At 47.3% G+C, this 26,719-nt stretch overlaps 1 protein-coding gene across 1 annotated transcript in view; it reads left to right on the top strand.

Moving 5' to 3' along the window:
• The window catches only part of LOC144800052 (cytochrome P450 4B1-like), a 178,697-nt gene that overhangs the window by 139,000 nt on the left and 12,978 nt on the right, over positions 1-26,719 (top strand). Inside the window, exon 11 of the mRNA XM_078671650.1 lies at positions 16,379-16,461. Within this exon, the coding sequence (XP_078527776.1) occupies positions 16,379-16,461 (83 nt within the window). The remainder of the gene's footprint in view (positions 1-16,378; positions 16,462-26,719) is intronic.

Genomic DNA, 26,719 nt, shown 5'->3' with positions numbered 1-26,719 from the left:
TGCCACCCACAAGAGCAGACTGTAAATGTAACTGAGACCTGCAACCGCAGTGTCTGTGCACAGTTTGGAAATGCCAGGCCCTAACCTTCCTTTTTCTTACATGTGAGTCACCCCTAAGGTAGGTCGAAGGTACCCCTGTGGGCAGGGTGCAGTGTATATGAAAGGTAGGACATGCCCTGATGTTTGTGGCATGTCCTGATAGTGAACTACTGCCAATTTCGTTTTTCATTGTTGAAAAGCTATCTGTCCGATAGGATAGAATGGGAGTGTATTCCCAATGACACAAGATAGAAAGATGGCATTTAGTATGCCTGAACTCAGAATATAAAAATGCATCTTTTAGTAAAGATGATTTTTTATTGTGTGTTTGAAAATACCACTTTTAGAAAGTGGGTATTTTCTTGCTTAGCATTCCTGTGTGTCTCTGCTGGATTGTGGATTGATTGTCTGGCTTTTAAATGACAGGGTCTGTGTATGTGCATTCTCTCAGACGGCCACCAAGGGGGAGGGGTGGATGTGCGCCCTGCCTTTCCTGAATGAGTCAGGGCGGGGCTGAATAGGCCTTGGCTTCATTTAGAGTAGGGGGAGGAGATTTCTTTCACGCCTGAATGGGCCTGGTATGCCTGGGATAATGCTGTCTCCACCTCCTACTGGGCAGCTGCACCAGAGAGGAGATAACTGCTTTTGGCTGGGCAAAGAGCTTCCCCGCCTCTAGAGAATAAAGGAATTTGTGCTACAAAAAGTGGTGCCCAGACCCCTGAACTTTAGATTACTGCTGAACTAAGGAACCTGCCAGGAGGAAGAACCCGGAAAGCTGGAGAAGTAATGCCCCTGTGCTGTGTGCTGTTGGGGTTGGCCTGCACTGGTTGCTTCTGTCTTGGGCAGGGAAAGGACAGGACTGTGCTTTCATCATCCTGCTATTAGAGTTTTTTCCAAGGGGTTGAAGTAGAACTTGCCTCCTATTGGAAGTCTGAGGGATAGAAAAGACTTCAAAGATCATTCTGGGAATCAAGAGGAACCTTTGCCAAGGAGAAGAGCAGGAGAAACTGAGGAGGAATACTGCCCGTGCTGTTTTCTGTCTGGGGTTGGCCACTAAGGGCTACTTACTGCCAAGGAAAGGAGAAGGAGTTTGCTGAGTGCTGTGTCCCCTTCTTGAGGAAGATCTCCAAGGGCTTGAAATAGAGCTTGCCTCCTGTTCTGAAGTCTCATGGACACAAAGACTTAACCAGTCCTCCACCTGAACTCCTTTGCTGGGAGTTTTGGCCTGCTGAGAGGTGCCTGCCAGTGTTCTGGACCTCTGGAAGTTATTTGGGGACTGGAAACTGCAGGAACTTTGGAAATCGATGCATTGCCTTTATCTGACGCATCGCAGAGGTGCGAGAAGAATTTTCTGACACATCACTGCCGCCAAAGAATTGATACAGCGCCTGCTCATGGCTGAAGTCGTACGACGAATCCTGTTCACTGACCTCCGATGTCTGAGCTCACTGCACCGATTCTTACGCAGGCCCTGCTGTGGAGGAACCAACACATTGAGGTGATACAGCTGATATCTTCGCAGCGCATTCCGTGTCTTCACACATTTCATTGTGCCTGATTGCACGCATCGCATTGAAGTACCAAGTCTGTTGCATCGTTGGGGGGCTCAGTACGAAAACAATGCATCACCTCCCCTCGCAGTAAGAAACCGACACATCACCTCCCCCGGAGCACAAAACTGACGCATCACCTTCCCTGGGTGTAAGGAACCAACGCATCACCTTCCCTCCGACCCTTTTTGCTAGCATTTTTCAACGCATCCAAGGTAGTTTGTGTAAAAGTGTTGCACCCAACATTTTCTTGGAACAGAACTGTTTTCTACCATTTTAAAGTAATTTTTGATTACTGTATTGTGGATTTTTGTCTTGTTTTGGTTTAGATAAAGATTACCTATTTTTCTAAACCGGTGTGGTGTCCATTTGTAGTGCTTTCACTGTAATACTGGACGTGTCCACAAATGCTTTACACACTGCCTCTGAGATAAGCCTGTCTGCTTGTACCAATTTACCAAGGCAGTGAGCAGAGGTTATTTTAGAGGTATATCCCCCATACCCTGACTAGGAAGAAGGGTCTCAACTTGGAAAAAGGTGCAAACCCTTGCCAACTAGAGACCCCCATTTCTAACACTCACAGAACAGTCACTCACGCTGACATACACTGAGCCATACAGCTACTCACACACCTACTTATTCTCCTACAATCTCTCAAATACCCACTCACTTATGTGTGCAGCCCCTCAACACACTCACTCATCTATTCAATCACTCACTCACACACCCACACAATTACTTATATACCCAGTCACACATCCGTACAAGCACTCACACATCTGCTTCTGACAGACACTCACTCTCCAATACAACCACCCACACACCAACTCACTTAACCAAACACCCTCTCAAACAGCCACTCACTCACTCATACATCAACTTATACACCCAGTCACTCACTCATACAGCCATTCAGACAGCCACTCACTCGCCCATACAGTCACTACACACCCAGTTACCCAACCAGAGTCACTCACACCACTACTCACTCATTTATACAGCCACTGACAACCCCACTGGTTTCCTAATAGAGCCAATCACACTGCATCACAATCAGCCACACAACCACTCACTACATAGCCATACAGCCACTCACAAACCCATACACAGAAGGATACATACAGTCACACAGCCACTCACATAATATAAGTTAGAAGTAGAATCACTCAGTAGTAGTGCACCTACTATACTAATTTAACTTTTGTAATCGGTTAAAGTATAACATTTTTGTAACTTTTGATTTTTTAAGTAAATTGGAAAGTTTTTTTTTCTTGTATTTTTAAATATGTCTTTGTTACCTTTGCTTTTCTTGGCTAAATTGGTATGTTTATTTTTCAATTTTGTATGGAAAGTAAAAGTTTGCTTTAAGTTTTTAACTTAAATTTTCATTTTTATTCCTATCAGTGGTTATCTCAGTGGAAGACTGGCTATCTGACTGATTCTGTAAATGGGGGTCTAAGTGTGCGAATGGGTCTGTGAGAGGGTGCGTAAGTGTCTGGGTGCGTCTCTCAGTGGGTATGTGAGTCTCTGAGTGGTCTGTTAATGGGTGCATGAGGGTGTGAGTAGGTATGAGACTGGGTGTGTGAGTGTCTAAATGGGTCATGTGGGTGTGTAGCAGTGTGAGTGAGTCTGTGTTTGGGTGTATGAGTCTCTGATAGGGTCTGGGACTGGGTGCATCTGTAAGTGGATATGTAAATCTCTGAGTAGCTCTGTGTGTGAGTGCTTGAGAGTCTCAGTAGGTCTGTGACTGGGTCTATGAGTCTGTAAGTGGGTCTCTAAGTGGGTGAGCATCTCTCTATATGACTCTGTGAGTACATGCATGAGTCTCTAACTGCATCTGTGTATGAACGCATACGTCTCTGAGTCTGTCTGTCACTGCGTCCAGGAGTCTGAGTGGGTCTGTGAGTAATTGCATAACTCTGTGAGTGGGTGTGAGAGTGGATGAGTGAGTCTCTGACTGGGTCTGTAAGTGGGTGCTTCAGTGTCTAAATGGGTATTCAGTGTGAGTGTAGCTGACTGAGAAAATCTGTGAGTAGATAAATGAGTCTCTGACCCTGCCTGTGTGTGAGTGCTTGATAGTGTGAGTAGTCTCTGAGTGAACACATGAGTCTCTGAGTAGGTCTCTCAGTAACTCCATCAGTCTATAAGTGAGTCTTTGAATGAGTGCATGGGTCTGTGAGTGGGTCTCTGAGTGGGTGGGTAAGTCTCTGAGTGGGTCGGTGAGTGGGTGCATCAATTTCTGGGTGGGGTTGTGAGTGGGTATGTGAGTGACTAAATGGGTCTTGAGTGGGTGTGTGGCAGTCTCATTGGGTCTGTGAGTTGGTGCATGAGTCTGTGAGTGTGTCTGTGAGTGGGTCTGTAACTCTGAGTGCATCTGTGAGTGGGTGCCTGAGTGTCTCAGTAGGTCTCTGAGTGGCTCTTTGAGTCTGTGAGTGGGTTTCTGACTGAGTGAGTGACTCTCTGTATAACACTATAAGTACATGCATGAGTCTCTGACTGCATCAGGGTGCATGAGTCTCTGAGTACATTAGTTTAGGAGTGGGTCTGTGGGTGAGTGCATAAGTCTGTGAGTGGGTCTATCAGTGGTTGTGTGAGCCTATGAGAGGCTCTGTAAATGGGTGCCTAAGTGTCTAAATAGATCTTGAGTAGACAAGTACCTGTCTGAGTGACTCTGTAAGTGCATGCCAAGATCTCTGACTGCATTTGTAAGTGGCTATGTAAGTCTCTCAGTGGAACTGTATGTGAGTGCTTGAGTGTCTCAGTGGGTCAGTGAGTGGATCTATCAGTCCTTGAATGGATCTGTAAGTGGGTGTGTGACTCTGAGTGGCTCTGTCAGAAGGTATGTGAGTGTGAGGGTGGTTATGTGAGTGGGTCTATATATCTGAGTGCATATGTGAGTGGTTGTGTGACTGTGTGAGTCTGTGAGTGCATGCATTAATGTATGAGTGAGTGTTTAAATTAAACCTGGGCGTAGTGTGCGTAGTGGGGCTACGCGAAGCTACGCGAACCTACGCAAAGTTGGTGAGAAACTACGCCCACCTGTGCACTTCGCGTACCCCACTACGCGCCACATGCCCCCCCTCCCCTGCATACCTAATTTTATTAAATGGGCACATAGAAATAAATACAAGTCACTTACCTTGTCCGCGGCGTCCCGGGGCTCCCTCTGCTCGTTCACGCCGCCATCTGCTAAGCAATGAGCATGCGTGGGCGGCCGCGCATGCGCATTGTTTAGCAGACGGCGGCGTGAACGAGCAGAGGGAGCCCCGGGACGCCGCGGAAAGGTAGGTGACTTTTATTTATTTCTATGTGCCCATTTAATAAATTTTTTATGTTCGGGAGGGCGGGAGGGAGGCAGGGAGGGAGGCGGGTGGCGGGCAACTTTGCTACGTCCAAGGAGTGGGCGTAGTGTTGCCTGCTTCGCCTACTTTGCAAAGGGTGAAGTAGGCAACACTACGCCCACTTCGTGGGCGTAGCGAAGTCCTTCGCCCAGGGTTAGTTTAAATGTATATTTTTTGCCAATTTATTTCAGTGGCGTTCCCGACTCCACCATGACATTACATGGGGGCATGCTGAGTACCAAGATGGAGTTGTGACTCCTTGCATGTTACTAAAAAAAACATATTTACATTATACAACCAATAACAAGTACAATATCCCCATGAAGTCATGGTACTTCAACCCTGACCCCTTCCACATTTTTTCTAGTTAATAACTATTCCTCTGGACTGACCACCGTTTCAAAAAATGGCAGCCCTTTTTCAAACAAATTGGTTTTGGTGTGTTCACGCCTCCATCGTCACGTTACATGGGGGTCCGCGATGAGCACCGTGTTGGGGTCGCGACTACATCCACATGGAAAAAACTTACCTACACATTCCAAAACTCATAATGGACGTCTAAAATGCCCTTATAATACACCTATGGGGGCAAAGTACTCCTAGCCTAACCCTTCTGTGCTTTTCAGCTTCTAAAACCATCCTCCAGGACCGGCTCCACTGCATAAAATGGTGGGCAAAACATTTTCCTCATCTTGAGGTCAGCCTATAAGAGCATTCCTTCCTCTAGGGGGGCGTGGCTTGGCCACCAACGGTAATGGACGCGTGAGCGCTGTGCTCCGTGCCCGTCTTCCCCATTTATCCTGTTTGCTGCCATCCTGGTGTCCCCGGGGACATGACACTGCACGCTCCCACAGCGGGGTCCATCAGGAGCTGATTCGCAGCAGTGGAGCTGGCGGAGCGGCGACGATCCGGCGAGTCTCGGCTTAGCCTCTGTGGGAGGCGCCGGCCATCTTCCCGCGGCCTACGCGATCGGCCTCATCCCCGGCCTCGATTGCGGGGCTGGCCGGAGGCGGGGACTGTCTGGGCTCAGATCGCGGAGCGGTTTCGGGCTCCGGAGGTGCCCCCGAGCAGCCAAGATTGACAGGGGAGAGCTGTGGGGGCCTGCATCCCCCGCCTGTGGTACGTGGAGAGGAGCTGGACCGGCGAAGGGGGCCTCGCACCCCCGGGGGCAATTGTGACGGGACTGCGGGCCGCGGCTGCTGCGGTCGGCACCCATGGGCGGGCCGCCACCGGGTGCTGGAGCTTGGGATCTTCCCCCCGTCCATACCCTGCTCTGCTGGCCGCTTGGACACCCGGCTTCCTGGCGTGAAGCGCTGGTGGACCCCTAAAGCCACGAGAGTCCTGGGGGAGACGACGCTGTGAGGGCCCAGCTGAGGAACTGGCGGCGGTGACTGGAGGGGTTACACTCGCCCCCGGACTGGGGCTTATCGGCACTGGGTCCACGGCGTGGCTCATCAACCATTGGCGGTGAGGAGGACTGGAGCCCTACAGAGGTACCTGGGGAACTGTTTGGGCCGGGTGCTGGAGGCAGTTGATTGACGGCCGGGAACATTGTTGGCGCTTTTAGCTGGGGTGTGTATCGCCCACTATTGAGACACTCACCCGTTGCTGCATCTGATGGGCCACGGAACCCACGCTGGGGGTTGCCCTGCTGTGGACCTCTCTGGTTGAGCCTGCCCCGGTGGGGCGGTCCTGTTGGTTAGAGCTGGGCATCGACGGCCTGCGCTGTGGGCTTGTGGAGATATTGCCACCTGCGCGACCCTTGGGGCACTCTTTGGTCTATGCGATTGAGTTCCTATTGGCTGGATTGGTGTATACCCTTAGTGGTGCTGTTTCAAGGGCTAGCCCCGCGCCCACTGGTCAAGCACGAGAGGACGGCTACCATGGGGAAAACGCACCAGAAACCGCCGCCTGACACAGGGGAAGACTTGTCGGGCAGTCAACACCCTACCGTACCTAATGGCTCTGCGACGGGCCTGCGCAAAGCCAACTGGATCAAATCCTAAAAGCAATCACGGACACGAGGGAAGCCTTACATCACGACATCACTCAAGTATCCATGAGCCTGGGGCTCAGAAGGGCGGATCACGGAAAACTAGCGGACCGGGTCAAACAGATGGAGGCTCGGTTGGATACGCTGGAGCCTACCCACAAGGCAGTGGAGGCTTCCCTGGGAGACCTGCAGCAGCGGGTACAGTTGCTTGAAAGAAGAGCGGAAGATGCAGAGGGGCGCAATCGCCGTAACAATATACGCGTGGTGGGCCTGCCGGAAAAAATCGAAGGTGCGGACATGGTGGGCTACCTCAAAGCTTGGCTCCGAGATGTGGTGGTCCCGGAGGGCCTGACGCAATTTTACACACTGGAACGGGCTCACCGTGTGCCGGCCTGCCCTCCTGCCGCTGGCCGTCCCTCTCGGCCGGTTGTTGCGCGCCTCTTGCATTTCCGTGACTGGGATATTATTTTACAGAGGGCGCGGGCACTAGGGCCATATCAAGTGGATAATGCCCGAGTCTCCATATATCCGTATTATTCCCTTGAGGTCCAGAGGCTGCGCTCTACATTCCTGGCGGTCAAGAAGGCTCTCCGTGAGGAAGGTATTCGTTACTCCCTTTTGTTCCCGGCCCGACTCCGGATTGTGGTGGATGATAAGTCCTCCTTCTACGACTCTCCTGCAGACGTTTGGGACTGGCTTGAACTGTACAGAGCTGGAGCAGACACACGCTTGCCATCTAAGGTGGAACGGAAGGAAGCGCCGAAGCCTAGACGCAGCAGGAGACACAGACGTCAACCGACGACTGCACGGACCTCCTCCGTGTCGCAGACTGAGCTGGAGCGCAGAGAGGCCCTCAAGGCGGTCTCTACTATCTCAAGTGCAGTGGGGTCGACATTGGAGGTGGAGTCGGGCTCCCGTAAGGGCTCTGAAGATGGGACGTCGGAGGGTTCGGGAGGTGGCGACCCTGCGCTACCTCATGTCACCCCAGGGACTGCAGATGACCTGCTGGATGAATAACCCCTGTATCTCCATCACTGTGGTATTGTATCTGTGTCTGTGGTTTATGCTATGGGACTCGGGTGGGCATGTCTCCATCGGACTGTTTGAGAGCTATTGCACTGCTGCCTCGGGTGCATTGTGGTTCTTGCCGCGGACAACGGTACGGATAAAGGACACCAGGGGTGTACTATGGGAAGTGGGGCTGACGAACTATGGGAGCTCACTGTCCGTGTAGTAAAGTGCCAAGCCCCCCTCGCTCTCACACTTACTGTGAGACTCTGGTAGTTGCCAGAGACTAGTTTCATGGGGTGTTGTATTTGGATGGGTTTCTGCAGTTTAGTGCCTATTCTGGGGGTGGGTGGGAAGAGGGCTTGTTGGGTGGTTTTTTGGGACTCCGTTATTGTGGTACTGTCAGTGCACTTGGGGATTTCTGATGATTCAAACTGTATATGTTACTTGAATGGGGACCCTACCTGAATTGAGGTGTGTGACTTGGAATGTACGGGGTCTGAACTCCATGGTGAAACGTCATAAAGTACATGCTTATCTAGTTCGTAGAGGGATCCAGATAGCTTTCCTACAGGAAACACATTTAGACCAGACAGAGGGGCGGGCCTTGCAGCGCAGGTGGCGAGGTCAATTATTTTACACGTCATGCTCAGCCTTTGCGCGGGGGGTTCTGATTTGGGTGAGGGCTGGGGTCCCGTTTCAGCCCTTGATGTCAGTGGTGGATCCTGAAGGGAGGTTTGTGGCGGTACAGGGCAGACTGGACGGGAGGGACTTGACACTCTGTAGTGTTTATGCCTCCAATGTAGAGCAATCAGCCTTTTTTGCACGGCTATCTCGGAAGCTAGCGGCAGTCTTAGCGAACGCAGTATTGCTGGGAGGAGATTTTAACTCAGTGCTGGATGTGGGGCTAGACAGATCTCACCCTCCATTAGCGCAGTCTGCGGTCCATAGGTTAGCGAAGAGTAGACGATAATGGCAAGATAGATGGGGCCTGGTTGATGCATGGTGTACACAGCACCCAGTTGAGAGGGATTTCTCCTTTTATTCCCCTCCGCACGCTCTGCATGTCCGGCTTGACAGCATTCTTTGCTCTCCTGATGTTCAGTGTCTGATCCGACACAGCGAGTATTTAGCCAAAACGATATCCGACCATAATCCCTGCATGGCGGTGGTCCAATGGACCAGACTACGACAAGCTATCCCCACATGGAGACTGAACCCGCTGGCGCTGGACGATGCGCCTTTTAAGGCGGATGTGCGAACGGGAGTGGAGAACTACTTTGCGGCTAACGAGGGCACGGCATCGAGCAGGGCCTTAGAATGGGATTCCTTTAAGGCGGTAATTAGGGGAGTCTGTATTTCGGCCACCGCGGGAGCTCGTAGGACTCTCTTGCAGGAACTCGAGCTGAGTGAGGGTCGACTGCGCGCGGCTGAGCGCACCAGCCATGAGGATTGTGACGCTCACGGGGCTGTAGCGGCCGCTCGTGAGGAGGTTGCCTCGCGGATGGAGACGCTCCGCTGCTTTGATCATAAGGAGTTTCTCGTCAGGGCTCAAGCTGAGCGCGATAAGGTGGGCTCGCTGTTGGCCTGGCTGGCCAACTCTGAGACTCGTGGTGCTCCGATTGTGGCCTTGGCTTCGGAGAAGGGGCGCCTGGTCTATACTCAGTCGGAGATTAACGCCCAGTTCTGTGCGTACTACGAACGCCTTTATTGGAGCACGATGGTAGATGCGCCTGCAGAGCTCAATGACTTCTTGCTTGAGGCGCGGCTCCCCCGGCTCGATCCAGACCAGGCGGACCGCTTGGGTGGGGAAATCTCAGAAGCCGAGATACACGTCGCTATTAAGCACATGGCTCGCAACAAGACCCCGGGGGTGGATGGCTTACCAATCGAATTCTACGCAGCTTATGCAGACGTGTTGCTCCCGAGGTTGTGTATTTTTTATCGGGAGGTCTGGGAGACTGGGGCTTTGCCTGCAACCGCGCGCGAAGCCCTAGTGATACCTCTGTTGAAGCGCGGTGGTGATGCTAGCTCTCGCACGGCTTATCGCCCGCTTTCCATGCTCACGACTGACTACAAGATCCTGAGTAAAGTGCTTGAAACGCGACTCCTGGCTCATATGCGGACTCTGGTACATCCCGACCAGGCAGGCTTCATCCCTCAACGCGCTACCGCCACCTGTGTGCGCCGACTGCTTCGGGTTCTAGGGGGAGAGGTTGGTGGGCTCCCGGAGGCGGCTGTACTCTCAATTGATATTGAGAAAGCCTTTGACAGTGTGGAGTGGCCATACCTGCTCCTCGTATTGGAGGCGTTTGGGCTGGGTGAGCGGTTTGTAAGGTGGACGGCTTTGTTCTATGTGGCGGCCACGGCTCGAGTCAAGACGGGGGCCACGATTTCAGCTGCGTATCAGGTTAGTGTGGGGACGTGGCAGGAATGCTCCTTGTCGCCCCTGTTGTTTGCGCTGGCCATTGAACCGCTAGCGGCTTATGCTCGGTTGGGCCAGGCTTATGAAGGCCTGCTGCTGAGGGGTGACCCTCATTACATCTCCCTCTATGCGGACGATTTACTGATGTTTTTGGCGAACACAGGCGATTTGCTCCATGGCGCTAGGCGCTTGCTCTGTGACTTTGGCTGTCTTTCGGGGCTACGGGTTAATTGGGGGGAAGTCTTGCCTTTTCCCGGTGACCCCTCGACAGGAAGGGCCGCAGTTGGAAGGAAACCTGCGATGGGAAGGTCGTTGCCTCTCCTATCTGGGCACGTATATCTATCATTCCCCACCGGATCTCTTGGAGGGCAACATTAATCGGGCCATTCGAGCCTTGCAGGGGTCCATGGGATTTTGGCGTACGTTGCCGCTGTCGGTCGCGGGACGGGTGGTGTTGCTGAAGATGGTGGCACTCCCCCGTTTCTTGTATTTGTTACGCACTCTGCCGGTATTGGTTCCGGCGGCGTTTTTTCGCAGACTCCGCTCTCTTACGTCGGGGTTTATTTGGGGGTCGGGCAGGCGTCGGGTTGCGCTGACTACACTGATGCGGCCCAGAGGGGACGGGGGGCTTGCGGTTCCGGATTTCGAATGGTACTATATTGCGGCACAGCTGCAGTGGCTCACCCAGGCGGTAGCTCGGGAGTTCCGTGGGCCGGAGGGGCAACAGGACCGAATGATTCCCAGGCATATTATCTCCTTTATAATTCTGAACCAGAAGTTGGACCTCACTCAGCTCACACTGGAGGAGCGTACCTTTCGTAGCTGCTGGCTTCGCCATAGACGTTTAGCTGACATTCACCCGTATGCCCCTGAAATCCCACTGGGGATGTGCACGGCCCTCCCCCATGGGGGTGATTGGTCGGCACTGGCAACCTGGGAGGACGTGGGATTGCACATGGTCAGCGACCTCTACAATGATGGCGCATTGCTTACTTTCCAGGAACTGCGGGACACTTATGATCTCCCGCGGGGAGATTATCTGCTACATGCCGCACTGGTGGCCAGTATCCAGAAGCATTGGAGGGGAGGGCTCACCGAGCCGCCGACATCGGCGGGCTGCCAATATGTGGTCATGGCGGCTGGTACGTTCAAGGCCGTTACCTGTCTCTATGGCAGACTGTCGACCGCTACTCTCCAGCCTATGGACGAACTGCAAATTAAATGGGAACAAGATATTGGCCGACCAATACCAGAAGCGACCTGGCCACAGTTGGTCCGCCGTGCCTGAAAGGGCACCAGGAATGCCAGGTTCCAGGTGGTTCAGTTTTTCACCCTTCACCGCGCGTACCTGACACCTGTTAAGATTTCACAGTACTTTGGCAACAAGAAACAAGCAGGACGAGATCTTAATGATATAAATGTTTGTCAATTGCACTAGAACGCACTGACAGGGGTGGGAGGGATGGAGGGTGGTTTGATAGGGGGTTTGTTAGATAAAAGGCACCTCAAGAAGTTATTTCATCCTGATCCACTTATGATTGAGATATGTTCTCTCTAATGTTAACCTGATTATATGTCCTTCTGCCAAAAAAAATTGTTTTAATAAAAAAAAAGAGCATTCCTTCCTCTAGCCACATGCATTCGCATAGCCCTGCGTCAGGATCCACTTACGCTTCAGGCCCCATATATACAGCCGGAAATTTCTTTAAATAACTCCAAAACTGCTGAACAGATTTACACCATTTAACATAGAAGTCACTTTTCTGGACCAACAGCTACCTTTTTGCAAAATTTGGGGCAATTCTGTTCAGCAGTTTGGGCTGTAGCCATGTCTAAAGTTCCTATGGAAATTAACATTGGGAAAACGTGTTTTGGAACTGCCCCCCCCCCCCCGTTTTCTCAGTCCCCGCTTGACAGATCACCCCAAACTTTGCAAGCCAGCAGCTAATGTAAGAGGTAAAGTAGTTTTGGAAATTTCATGAAGATTCGTGAAATAACGCCAAAGTTATCAGCAAATGAAACAATGCTCCTATGGAAACTACATCCTATCTATAATTACCTACTGATAACCGCAAGTACGTAATGTATATTCACTTGAAATACCAAAGGTTACAGAGTCGGCATAGTTAGGAAATATAATGAAAAAAAACCTTAGAAATTCACTGAAAAAACAAAGGTTACAGGGACATTACAGTTAGGCTCAAATTTCACTCATACAAAACCAGTGAAATTCAGCAGTTATAGTTAGATGAGTTAACTATAACTTACACCTCCGCAAGGCACTGCTTATGACCTCATATATTGCATCGCTCATGACTTGATCCATGACATCACTGATGACATCAACAAGTGAGTGTAAGTGTTTTAAAGACTTTATGTGTGTTAAAAATAGATACTAACCCACAGCAAAAGTTGAATTAGTATACTATATGCACTACTACTGATAGATACTACTTCTAGCATATGTTAAGTGAGTGGCTGTTTCACTGTATGTATCCTTGTGTGTATGAGTATGTAAGTGGCTGTATGGGTGTGTAAGTGGGTGTTTGAGTAATTGTGTGGGTGAGTGAAATGCTGGGTGAGTTGCTGTATTGGTTAGTGAGTGGATGTGTCAGTGGCTGTATTGTATGTGAGTGTCGGTGTGGGTGGCTCTGTGTGTGTGTCAGTGGTTGTATGGGTGAGTAAAACAATGCCAAAGTTATTAGCAAAACAAAAAATGCTCGTCCCATGAAAACTACATCATATCTATAACTACTTACTGGCGGTCACAAGTAGGTAGTTATAGTTAGGACCTAGTTTTCATAGGTAAAGCATTTTTGACTTGCCTTAGTGTGACTAATCTGCATGAAACTTTTCCCAAAAATTATCACAATGGGTACTATTGATAGGGAAAGTTTGCGGGTGATCCGTCCAATGGGGACCGATAATTTGGGGAGCTAAATAAGGTTGCATATGTAATGTTAAGGTCGAAAGGACCCTTTAGCCACCGCTACAGGCCGAACCGCCAAACGGTTTTATGCCAAATTTTGCAGGATGGTAGATGTCGTTCAAGGAAGTGCTTTTTGCTTACTTGGTGTTAATCCATTCAGTAGTTTTTGAGAAGTTTATGTTGAACTTATAGTGATATCACTGGCCGCGGATATTTTGTGACTGTTTCGCAAGTAATCACGAATGCACGTGCTAACGAGAATGCTCTGATTGGCTGGAGGCAACCTGAATAGAAAGTTGCGGCCACAATGTTATCTATCGGGTACAGTTCCCGGGGCTAAAATTTGTGCCGACATCAGGGGTCAGGGTGGATATACTCTGACCCCATGGTTAAGAAATAGAGGTGTTAGTGACAGAAGGTAAATGACAAAAATCTTATCATGAGCGATATTCGCGATGCCACCATGTACCATCTCAAGGACACTGCGACTATTGACGTCGTCACGAACATTGATGGAAATATTTTAAAAATGTATCAATGAATCATTAGTATGCCTTGGTATAGACCTATTGATAAATGTTTTAATAGAGTTATTTATATAGTGAGATATCTACTGTGATGGTTAGAATTAACTATATAGTTATAATTTTTTATGCAGTGGTGGCGATTGAATTCCTGCTTTTGGTTTCTGCTTTTGTGACATAACCGTAGAGCTAGCGATGACCGACGTCATCGCGATATCCGGCCTCACAGTGTAAATGGAAAATAGGTTTTAGAGATGGTTGTTCTAGAAATGCAGTAGAAAAACATGAGTTTGAAGTGTACAGTAATAACCCTCTTGTACATAGAATACTGTAAAGTGTGTGCATATACGTCTTTTCACTTTATGGAAAAGGCGCAATCCTCTCGGTTAATGACGTCATCACAACGTCCCGAAAAACTGCAAAAATGGAAAATAGGTCTGAAAAATGGTTGTTAAAGCAACTTAGTACAAAAATATGAGTTTAAACATGCTTTGAAAGAAGTATGTATATAGTAATGTGTGTAGGGCAATGTTCAGAATGGATTTTTTTACATATTATTTTTAGATGTGTTGGTGGTCATTGAATGTCTGCTTTTGTTTTCCTCTTCGGTGATATGTCTGGGCGAATCGTGCTTGCCAATATCATCGCAATCTCCGTTGTCACAAAAATTAAATAGGTTTTACAGAGGGTTTTTATAAAAACTCTCTACAAAAACATGACTTTACAGAATACTGTAAGAAACCCCTAGTGTGTACAATAATGTAGTATGTGTGCGCATGTGTGTTTTCGCTTTATGGAAAAGGCGTGATCGTTTCGGTTAACGAAGTCATTGCGACATCCCGAATATCTGCAAAAACGGAAAATAGGTCTGAAAGATGGTTTTTAAAGAAACTTAGTGCCAAAATATATGTTTAAACATGCTTTAAAAAAACTATGTATAGAGTAATATGTGTAGGGCAATGTTCAGAATTAATGTTTTTATATTTTAAAATGAGTAGTGTATTATGTAAACATAAAACACAATATCCAATTATAGAAAGAAAGTATGAAAATCTTAGAGGTTTGCTAAACAAAATGGACATTACAATTAAGAAATAGATTTTTAAAAGACCTTAGAAATTGAAAAACCAAAGGTTACCTGAACATTATAGTTAACAATTAGCATTTAAGAAACCTTAGAACACTAAAAAACAAAGGTTACAGGGAAGTTATAGTTAGGGTGATATTTCACTCATACAAAACCAGAGAAATTCTGCAGTTATAGTTAGTTGAGCTAACTATAACTCGTGCCACCACAATGCACAGCTTATAACCTAACATATTATATCATTCATGACATGGTGATGGTCATGGGGACTGCCAACTCCCTGGGGCTGTATTTAGAGCTAAAGTATGGGGGGCCTTGAGCTCCCCATACACTGCCCCAGGGACCACCACTTCCCCGGGGGTTAAATATTATTGGAGGGGGGACGCGCAGCCCCCTCCAGGAGCCCTTCATGTCTCTGGTGACCGCCATCCCCAAGGGCCGGCTCCAGCAATGTCCTGGGGTGCCCACCCCCGGAACATTGCAGTTTGCTATGACTGTACAGGAGCATTGCTCCTACCAAGCCATAGCAAACTCTGCTTCCCTTCATGGAAGCAAGAGCATTGAAAATGCGTGTTTGCAGCTCTCTCTGCCCAAAAGCAATGCCAGCTCCTGCAGTAGGCGGGGAGCCAGCATTGAACGCGGGATCTTGATGCTCCCCACACGGTCCCCAACAAGTTAGCAAAGCCCCGGGAGATGGGATCCCTGGGGCCAAAATCAGCCTGGGGAGAAGGGCCGTTTGGACCCCTTCCTTAATAAAAATAAAAAGAACAACAAGAAGTTGGCCGGGCCCTGGGTGATGGGGTCCACAGGGCTGAAATTGGCCTGGGGAGGAGGGGCCGCTCAGCTCTCATCCATTAAAAAAATAGAAAATGTAGAAATAAATTGGCCAGGCCTTGGAGGATGGGATCCCTGGCCAAAATCGGCTTGGGGAGGGATGCGCATGGCCCCCTCCCATTTATAATTAAAAAATATAAAGATAGGCCTAGCCCGGGGGGATGGTGTCCCCGGTCAAAGTCAGCCTCAGGACAGGGGGACGCGGGCCCACCTCCCTTTTTCTTTTAGTGAAAACAAAAAAAAGGGTAACTGAAAATGAGAGCTTTCGTTCCCCGGAGTAACAGAGTGCTCACAAAGGTGGTCTAAATAAAGTACTCATAGCTCACCTTCTGTTCGATAATACAAGTGATGTATCAGTGCTACAGAGTAGATTTCTTTCACAACCTCTGCTTTCCAAAACAACTGCCTAAATAGATAAGAATGTAAGTACATGTTAAAGATGTATGCATGATCTTTTGGGACTTCATATTGAATTTGAGTTTATCTATGTATCAGTAACGTACATTTCTTACTCATGACAAGCAGGTTTATGAACACACACTATTTATAACAAATGAAACTCATGCTCTGCTCATATGTGTGCCTTATGCTGTAAAGTGAGTGCACGTTCCTGTTTCCTAATTAATGTACTACATTTTCATGTTTCAGCGCTATGATCCATTGAGATTTTCCAAAGAGAATTCGTCCCACAGGCACTCACATGCCTTTGTACCATTTGCAGCCGGAGCAAGGTATGTACCTCTAAGACTATAATCTTTGTCTGACAGAAATAAAGTTGTATGTCACAATAGGTCTTAGCCCCTGAGGGTCAAATTTGGCAAGAGCATGTCTAGCCCATGTGTTGCGCTAAGACATGCAAGTGCAGCACAAGATCCTACGTGAGATTTATTATGCCACACAAAGCCACCTTGAGTGACTCTGCATGGCAAAGTAAATCTGGAGTGAATCAAGGCAGGGTAAGTCACTGCCTTGCATCAATATGCAAGGCAGTGACTTTATATGAATGGAGAGTGGGTGTTCCCACGCATCTACCAATGTATTTTGGCACAGCCCAAGATTTACTAAAGCTAGTAAACATGGGAATGTATCAAAATGATATGTCTTCCCAAGAGAGGTGCAACAAGGACAAATATCTTTAAATACAAAAACACTTAGAAAGAGACAAAAGCCTCAGGCCCCCTGTAAACCCTGGTGCAAAGGGTGCCTGCATGGGAGCTAGGCTGTTCTCCGTGCACCGGTGCAGGGAGAGAGCAGGAATGTGTCATATCTTAGCAGGAATAGCACATTCCTGCTCTCTCCCTGCAATGCAGTGTAGCGCTACAAGTTGTCTTGCTGTGTTGTGCTGCATGACTTTTTAATAAATCTGGCCCTGGGTCTGTTCCTGGCAATATTTGCTATTTGGCTGGTAAAAAACAGACGGGATTTCCAATATGTCCAAAGGGAAGCAAAGATATAATATAATAGCACAAATAACATCAAATCTTTCAAAAGATGTAGTTGGAGGTTCCCCCCCCAAAAAAAACTTCACGGCCTGGGTGTGAACAGCTGCAGATATATGTAAACAAACCTCACCTTGGATAGACCTGTGAGTGAATGCTATGTCCCCTTCATAATACATATTTTTCCACGTACCATCTTTACCACCTTACCACACAGTTAAGTACCATACATGTCTATATTATATTATTTTACATATTTAAAAAATTATTTGTGGCGCGGGCGAACTTGGACCTCCCTATCACAGGGGAGGAGTTAGGGGACGCACTGGCACAACTCAACACGGGAAAGGCGCCCGGACCGAGTGGTTTCCCGTGCGAATTTTACAAGAAGTTCCAGCTCCAACTAGGGGCTCACTATAAGGCGGCCCTGGAGGCTGCGCGTGAGTCGGGCCGGTTGCCCGCTGATTGGCGACATGCTGAGGTAGTGGTGTTCCAGAAACCGGGTAGGCCGCCTGCTAAGCACGACTCGATTCGCCCCATATCGCTGCTTAACATAGAAGCTAAACTACTGGCGAAAGTGCTGGCGAACCGGCTTCTCCCCTATGTAGCGGATTTGGTTCATCCGGACCAGGCAGGCTTTATGCCGCACAGGGCGACGCGACACAATGTTAGACGAGCTCAGACGGCCATAGATGCGATGGGGGCCACGGATGAGCGAGCGGCCCTTTTGCTGGCGGATATAGATAGGGCGTTCGACTCCGTGAGCTGGGCCTATTTGTTTGCGCTCCTGCCCCGCCTTAACCTGGGCCCGGTTTTCATTTCATACGTTCGGTTGCTTTACACTGATATCACGGCGGCCGTGCGGGTCTCGGGTGCTGTTTCTGTGCGGTTTCCAATCGGGCGGGGGACCTGTCAGGGTTGCCCGCTCTCCCCATACCTCTTCGCGTTAGCAATGGAGCCCCTTGCCTCTTGGGTGCGCATCGATGCACAGCTGCAAGGTTTTAGATGGGACCGGGGATGCACCGATAGGATTGCGCTGTATGCGGACGATGTCCTGTTCTTCCTTACAGACCTAGATAGGTCAGGCCCGCGGGTGTTAGAAATCATGCTCATCTTCGGAGAAGTCACAGGTCTGTACCTTAACCCGCGAAAGTCCACCCTATGGGTGTTGGGCGATGGAGCGCGCGCGGGCCAATGGGCATCGGCCCTGAAAGTGGCGGTTGGAGGCCTACTGTATCTGGGTGTCTTCCTATCGGAATCTGCGTCGATCTCCTGGGAGTGGAATGTGGTGCCGGTCTGGGATAAAGTCCAGTCGGGCCTTAAAACGTGGGCGTGAATGCCCCTTACTATTTTTGGCAGGTCGGCAATATTTAAGATGGTTGCACTCTCGCGCCTCTTGTACCAACTACAGAATCACCCGCACCCGATTGCACCCCAGTGGTTTCGGCGGGTTAACTCTGCCTTGGGACGCTTCCTGTGGGCTGGGGGTGCCGCCAGGGTGGCACTGCGTACATGTTTTCTATCCACTTACTGTGGCGGGCTTGCGACGTCGGACGTATTGTCCTACTACCAAGCCTCCCACTTGCTGGTCCTCAACAAATGATGGTATGGAAATAGAGGGGACCCGGCATATGCGTTGGAACACCTGCTGATGAGAGGCCACACTCTGCACATGATTCTCTATTCGGCCGAGCTGCGGCGGCGGCTACCCCAGGCCACACAGGTGGTGTTTACGATATGGCGCCAGGCGCTGCGCCGTATGGGTTGGTGGGGCAGACTGACAGCCGAGACCCCATTGTGGCATAATGGGCAGCTTCCTGCATTGGCCACGTTATCCGGGTTTGAGGGATGGGACTCCATTGGGATCTCATCGCTAGGCCATGTCGTATCCGGCACGGCACTTAAATCTTTTCAAGAGCTTAGAGTTGAGTATCATATGCCCAATACCCAATTTTTCAAATATCTTCAGCTCCGCCACGCACTAGGACCTAGCTTGGTGGGCCTGGAGTCGCTGCCGGAGTTCAGCCCCCTGGAGGCTAAAGTTTTTATGGGCGATCTAGGTGATAAGAAAGTGTCCCGCATATACCAAACGTTGGTTACCCACTGTTCCTCTTCCCTCCTTAAACTGCGGGAGGCCTGGGAGCGAGACATTGGCCCAATGGACGAGGATGACTGGAGGGAGGCTCTAGAGTCTCCGCGGGGTGCTGCTATTGCGGTGCGCTTGCGCCTAATACAGTTCAAATATCTACACAGGGCCTATTATACACGAGAGCGATTGTGGAAGGCGAGCTTGAGTGGGTCTCCGGAGTGCTTGCGATGTGGTGCTGAAATGGGCACGCTGCTACATACTGTGTGGTCCTGTGTTGGTTTGTCCTGGTTCTGGGGGGGTGTATGGAGCTGTCGATCGGAGGTGCTGGGATGGGATCTTCCCCGGACTCCTCGCTTGGCCCTTCTCCATGTCCTCGAGGGTGTTGGGGGAAACATTTACAAGCGTCATCTGTTGCTGTTGGGCCTTGTCATTGCCAAACGAGACCTAGCGCAAGCGTGGAAGAGTGAGCGGGCCCCCCCGTTGAGTGCTTGGAAAGCAGGTATTGATTACTGCATGGGTTTGGAGCGCCCGGTATTTGAAGCAAGAGGGTGTCCCCGTAAACATTTCAAGATATGGAAAAGGTGGGCGGAATATAGGGGTTTGATACTTGATCCCCCGGTGGAACCAGATGACGAAGAAACAGATTCAGTGGACGGGCTGTGGGCCTGAGGAGACACTGGCTCTCTTACCAGATTTGACCGATTATTGGTGACTAGAAATGATCACGTGCACGGGGTTAGGGAGGGATAAGGGGTGGGTAGTGGGCTTGTCTGGGAGTGTTGGGTAGTGGGGGGGGTTGGGTGGGGTTGTTTTTGATTGGGCTTGCATTTTGCTTCTGTATACTTAACACTGTGGCAGGACTCTCCTGACCGTGGAGGTCTGCGGTTTTGCTTACCTGATCTATAAAATCAATAAAATTTTGTTGTGAAAAAAAAAAAAAATGATTTGTGTAATTTAAAAAATGTAATGAGTCTCTAGTTTTCAGAGTGGGTAACGGTAAGTTGTAGTGAAGGATTTTTAGGGTTCAGGATGTATAAGGGTAAGCTGTAGAAAGGGGTTCTTAGGGTTAGGAGAGGGAATGGCTAAAGGGTAGTAAGGACTTTTTAGGTTTCAGGGATGGGTAGGCGTAAAGGGTAGTAAAGGTGTGTATGTTTCACTGATGGGTAAGGGTGAGAGCAAGTAGGCGATTTATTTAATGGTCTAGGGATGGATAGGACTAAAGGGTACTGTATTTGTGTGTGCTGGACCATCCCCTTTCAGTAGGGTCACCCCTCATTTTTTGACCTCCTTTGCTAAATCCATTTTTCTTGGCTTTTAGGACTCTGCTTACTTTACTCTTGCTAACCATGATAATGCTGGCCTACAACTGAGTGATAGATTGAATTCACCTAGTAAACAGTACTTCATGTTCCCAGGAACTGTAAATTAAATGCTACTAGTGGGCTGCTGCACTTTTTGTGCAACCCTTTAAAGTAGCTCCTTAAAACATGCCCCAGGCCTCCTAATGCACCATGTAGTGCAGCTTTATTATTAGTCTTTACTGTGTATGGGTGATAAAACCCATTACAATATAAAAACATACACTATTATGTAAAATCACAAGCTAAAATCAGACTACGATTAAAATATTGTGACCAGCGAATTCAATATGAACAATTCAACTTGCTAAAAAAAATGTACTACAGCTTTGAAAAGTGGTCCATAAATGTAACAAAATTGCAGCTTAGCCTAATATGTTGATAATTTAATATCTGATTCAAAGACTTTATTTAGCAATTTCCTTCAAGCCTCTAGCAAAAATGGGCATATACATACACTGTGCAACAGTCTCTTCATTAAAATCCAAAGTCTGCAATTTGCATTTTTCCATGCTGCTTTTCATCTCGGGACATTATAATAAAATATTGTTGGCACTGAAGAAAAACATACGAATTTGAAACAATTGCGCAAAACTCTTTTTACACTTTTGTTAACCAAGCATCTAAAGACTTCATCCAAAATTGTCGAGGTCCACATATTGTTAAGGCCAATTGACTTAGTAAAGATTCTTGCTATTTCTGCCAGAAGTTATCAGGTCTAGGTTGCAGGATTTCTTGCCATAAATGGTAATTCAACTTGGTCCTTGGAACCTCCTTTATCTCTTTTACTGGATTTTATAAATGCACTTTGCCGAGCTAGTTGGTGCGAAGCAAGGCCAAATACCAGGCTTAACTGAGCTTGCGTATTGTTCACCATCAGACCAAACAGTTGTGTGTGAAAGGAGACTTCTATATAGATTCCAATAATGTTGCCTCCTTCCCTCTACAGATTCCTGATATGTATGTCAACGAAGGGAGACCTTTGCAATGCATTACTCTAAAGATGGAGAGTCCAGTATGGTGCAGCTTAAGTGTTATTTGCAATGCTGCAAATGCAAAGAACAGAGGATCTGGACTTTGACTTAATTGCTTGCATATGTTAAAGGAACCCAGATAATCAAACGTGATACCCAAATAACTATTTTTTGTGACAGTTTACAACTTCTCTTCTAGATAAACATATTGCAGACTTGTTTAAACAACTTCCAAAAGTCAAAATGTAGGTCTTTTTCAGTTAATCTCCATTATATTTGTTTTGGTAAAGGCTGCAAAGTCACATATCATTTTCTGAAGACCAACCAAGGTTTTGCCTTGCAACACAATATTGTTTGTGTATTGAAGACTTGAAATTGGCAGAAACTTTAGTCCAGAAGAATTGAAGGTTGATTCAGCAAGCAGGTAATTCAAGTCAGGAAAGTACATAGTAAATAAGAGTAGATCTCCACCTATTACTGTTTAAGACCAACACTGACCTGAATCTTAATTGTTAAGGTAGCTGCATCGCCCAACAAAACAATGACACAGGTGTCTGTGTATAGCATCTTAATTGCCTGGAGTAGTGATAACGAGATATTCTATCCTTTAAGCTTCGCCTTCACCTTTGTCTTGGGACCTTATCAATGGGAGATTTTAAATGTACCCAACAGGCATGGAGAGGAGGTTTTTCAGCAAGGACCTTCTCTGTCAGGATGCCTACAGCAAAAAATTCAAACTTGTACCTTATCCTTTTTGGAAGCTCATCTGATTCATTGGGATAAGATGTATTTGCTCCACTCATGACTGTACGTCCTTTAATATGAGCAAGACAAAACATTTTGCCTAGATGTTTATGAAGGCAATAAGCCTGTATTAGGCTGGGTCGCCTGGGTGACCTTTCTTTGTATTGCAGTTTTATATTCCCATGTCGGCCTGTAAAAATAAATCTTTTGCCAGGCTTCAACCTTCCTTCCTTTTTCATACTTATAAGTCACCATTAATGCAGGCCCTACAATCGTCTAGGGCAGGGCGCACTGTATTTAAAACCAGGACATGTGTGTTTAAGTTTTCCATGTACTGACAGTGAAAAACTTCCAAAGTCGTTTTTCAACCATGGGTTACCTTATTGCACTTAAAAAGTGATAACTTCTGTTTGGGAACAGAGAGAGAAATGCCTCTCCCACTCATTTGGATTGTAATTTAAAATACTCTTTAATGGAAAAATCTGATCATAAGATACTATTCTGGAAATGCCCCTTTTAGAAAGTTGCCTTATTTCTACCTAAACCAAATTAACCTTTCTGCCAGAATGCAGGATCACATGACTGTGAATAGCTCTCCTGTGCTGTGCTGTGCTGATTCCTCGAGATGCTGACCCTTCCACTGAAAGCTGACCCTTTATTTGCAATGTGCCTAGCTTTTCGTTTTGGGCCCTAGCTCAGCCAGCACCTAGGGAAATCTAACAAACCTGTACATTTTTTAAAACTAGACACCCAGGGAAATACAGGATGGTGTGACTTGTGTGGCTCTTCTATTATCAAGAATCCCTTGCAAATTCTGTAAAAACAAAAAAACATTTCCTCACATTTCTGTGATGGAAAGTTTTGGAATCGGCGTGGAGCCACACACTCCCATCCAACTAGCTTTCCCCCAAGTCTTCCAATAAAAATGGTACCTCATTGTGTGGGTAGGCCTATTGCCTGCAACAGGAAATAGCCCTAAACTACCTGGTTTTCCAAGCGACTTCACCTGCGTTTTTGTCCCGGGCATAGAGGCCATGTAGGGAAATCTATGAAACACAGACATTTCTGTAAACAAAACACCTGGGAAAGTCCCAGAATCCCTTGCAAACCAAAAATGTTGCAAGAAAAATCACAGTTCCTCATATTTCTGTGTGGGAAAGTTGTGGGATCACGCGGCTGACTCAAATTTCCTATCACCCAGCGTTCTTTTGGGTGTCCCAATAAAACGAGTACCTCACTTGTGTGATTTTTTTAGCAAAATTTGAGGTTTGCAGGGAATTCTGTGTAAGAAAACATTAGAGGATCCACGCAAGTCACACATCCTTGTCTAGCATTGTGGGTAGGAAAACTTGTCGAGATCCATGTGAGGCACACTACACTGTACTCCCCTGGGTTTTTAATTAACAGAAATATCTACATTTGGCAGATTTTCCCTAGAGACAATGCACACCTTGCCAGAGAAAGACAGAAAAGACTAACATTACTGCCCATCCATCTATTCCTCAAGTACCTAGACGCACTGGTTTGATTTGGCACGAGTGAAGATGCAGAGTGTAAAATGTTATGAACAAGAGATTTCACAAAAAATGAAATGCACTGTTAATAACTGAAAGTAAAAAATATAAAACAATACAGACCGATCAATTTACTTTTAAACTCACGGTTGCACCCAAAAAGTAAGTTGTGTGTGGTACAATTTTAAACATGTGGGCACACCCAGCCCAGTCTTAGAAGGACAATCAGGGAAGTACATACAATTCTCCTTCCGGATACATCTCTGGGCACAGACTCTACATTTCTTAGCTGGAATTTTTTTTTTTACCATGGGAGGAATGTGATCAGGAAAGTGGTGATCTTTCAATCTCAATGTTTCCGGTCCAGGGAAGGCATGGCTTGGCAGTTCGGGCTGGACTGTTCCCATGAGGCACAGGGTCAGACTGATTTGCATATAGCCATGTCTGAACTGGGGTGGCAGAGTGGGCTAAAGAACGGTGATGGATCAAACCCAGTTCTTTTGACTGGGTGTGAGTGTTTGATTGGTTCTGATGCTCCGTCCATCACCACCCCCTTTTGTACCACCTACAGATCTTTCAATCTAGCCACATCCTTCACCACTGCTTCTCAAGGAACTCTTGTCTGTTCCACTACAACAAGGCTGCCCATCAGAGACTGATGAAGCTGAACAAATGCCATCTTTGACTTTGGAGAACAATCCTTTAATACAACAAACGCATTGAAGGTTACTAAATGGAATAAATGGATAGCCAACTTCTTATAACAAAGGCACTTCTTTACGAACAGCAGTGTAAAGTTCCAGCCTCTGATCTACTTTATCTACACCACCCATGTGATTATTGTAGTCTAAAATGCACACAGGTTTGTGAACTTCAACCACTTCACCTCAAACAGTCACCTGTGAAGCATGTAGCCATCCCTCCCGTCAGAAGATTGCGCAACTAGAAGTTCATTGCAATGCAAGGCACTGTGCCTTCTCGAGTTGTTTACAAACAAGCTCTTTTGGGTAACCTTTACGGTTAGAGCAAATTGTGCACAAGCAACAGTGTCCACTTTGAACAATTCCCTGAACAATTGCACAGTGTAAAAGTTATATATGTATAAATGGTGACCTTTGTTAAAAAGTCCTCTACTAAGTTCCCACACAATTTTCTCGTTACTCTAAAAGTAGACGGACAACCAGGAGGGTCAATACTGGAATCCCTACCGGTGTACACCCTGAATTTATAGACATATCCAAAACTACTCTCAGATAGCACATAAACCTTAATTCCATAACATGCCATCTTGCTAGGAATGTACTGTCTAAAAGCCAATCGGCCCTTGAACAGGACCAAAGACTCATCCACAGCTATTTCTTTCCCTGGAACATAGATCTCTGAAAATCGATCTGCAAAGTGATCAAGGTCAGGCTGAACCTTAAAAGATGGCCCTAAATATATGGCTGATCTGCCCCCAAGGGTGGCGGGGGGGCTGAAACAGGAAAAATATATAGTCCCTCATGGAAAAGCGACCCTCACCCAAGTGGTTGATCTCCAAAACAACAATGTTCATGTAAGAAAAAATCCCTACTGGCTGGCAGATGGGCCTAAAAATATATGTAACAACAAAGAGAGAAAGAGGGAGAGAGGCACTCTTGAACCCCCTAGTAATATATTAGGAAAACAACGGAAGAGTGACTATGCATACACTAGAAAAATTCTCCAAAGGAAAGAAAAAGCAGGGGAAAAACAAAAGTGTTTTTAAAAGAACCCTCACTCACCAACCTGGTTGGTGACATGCTTCATCATCGGGTCCCACCAGAGAGGCAGAATGCCTCCCTGGTGTGCTTCGACACCTGAAATTACAGCGGAGCAGGTTTTTGTTGGGGTGGTGCAATTTAAAAAGTGACCGATTTTAACCTATTAAATAATTTATTCCAGGTAAACCGGCAAATATAAAAAACAAAGTGACGGTTGTAAACTAGCTAGTTAGCGTCGCTAGAGAGATCCGATTTTTAGATAAATAGTACTTGGTCGACATGTTTCACCTTATGGGAGCAAATGGTAAGCATTCATCAGGACTTTATGATGTTCCACGGCGGTATAAGCACGCTAAGGTGTACCCTAACCTGTGGAACCCTACAGTGGTAAAACTCACTTCTACCGGTATGGTCTTCTGGAAATTCCCAGACCAATTGGAGCCTGAAAATAAAAAACATAAGAACACGTATATGGATTTGCAATATAGCGTCTGTGTCAACTTCATTTCCAGCTTCCAAATTAAACAATTTATGATCCCAAGCTATCGAGTAGAGACATGCTCAAAACGAACTCAAAACGAACACCATTGTGTTCATAAAGTTTGATACATCCACTCCATGCACATTCAGACGTAGAGGGGTCGTACATGCGTGACGTCTTGTGCATCAAGAGCACTTTCTCTTTATAAGATTAGACACAGGGCACAGTTAAGATCAAGTTAAAATCTCAATAGAACCGTGCTCATATATGTTTGTTGTGGCGTACCTTCTCTCACATGCATGACCTGAACATTTTATTGTTTTATACATGCTAAATTGTAAAGGCTTTTATTAACATACAATAAACTTATTATTATTATTATTATTATTATTATTACCTTCTGACTTAGTCCTTTTAGTCCCAATCAACCGAAGAAGTACACTAAAGCCACCAAAGACCTCTGAGGTGGCACTTAGAGACTTATATGGCTCAGGCAGAGGCCAACGACAGGGTCAAGTCCAAGTCCAGTCACCATTGGTCAACCAGGCAGTTGCAGGCAACGCCTCTTGCAGCTTTATGCATCCCTGTATGTTTAACGGGATGTCAGCCTTAATATTCTTGGAGTTCACTTCTTAGTCCTAAGTACAA

Source organism: Lissotriton helveticus, chromosome 1_2 (genome assembly GCF_964261635.1).
Source record: "Lissotriton helveticus chromosome 1_2, aLisHel1.1, whole genome shotgun sequence".
NCBI lineage: Eukaryota > Metazoa > Chordata > Amphibia > Caudata > Salamandridae > Lissotriton > Lissotriton helveticus.
This window is presented reverse-complemented; position numbering and strand designations above follow the sequence as displayed.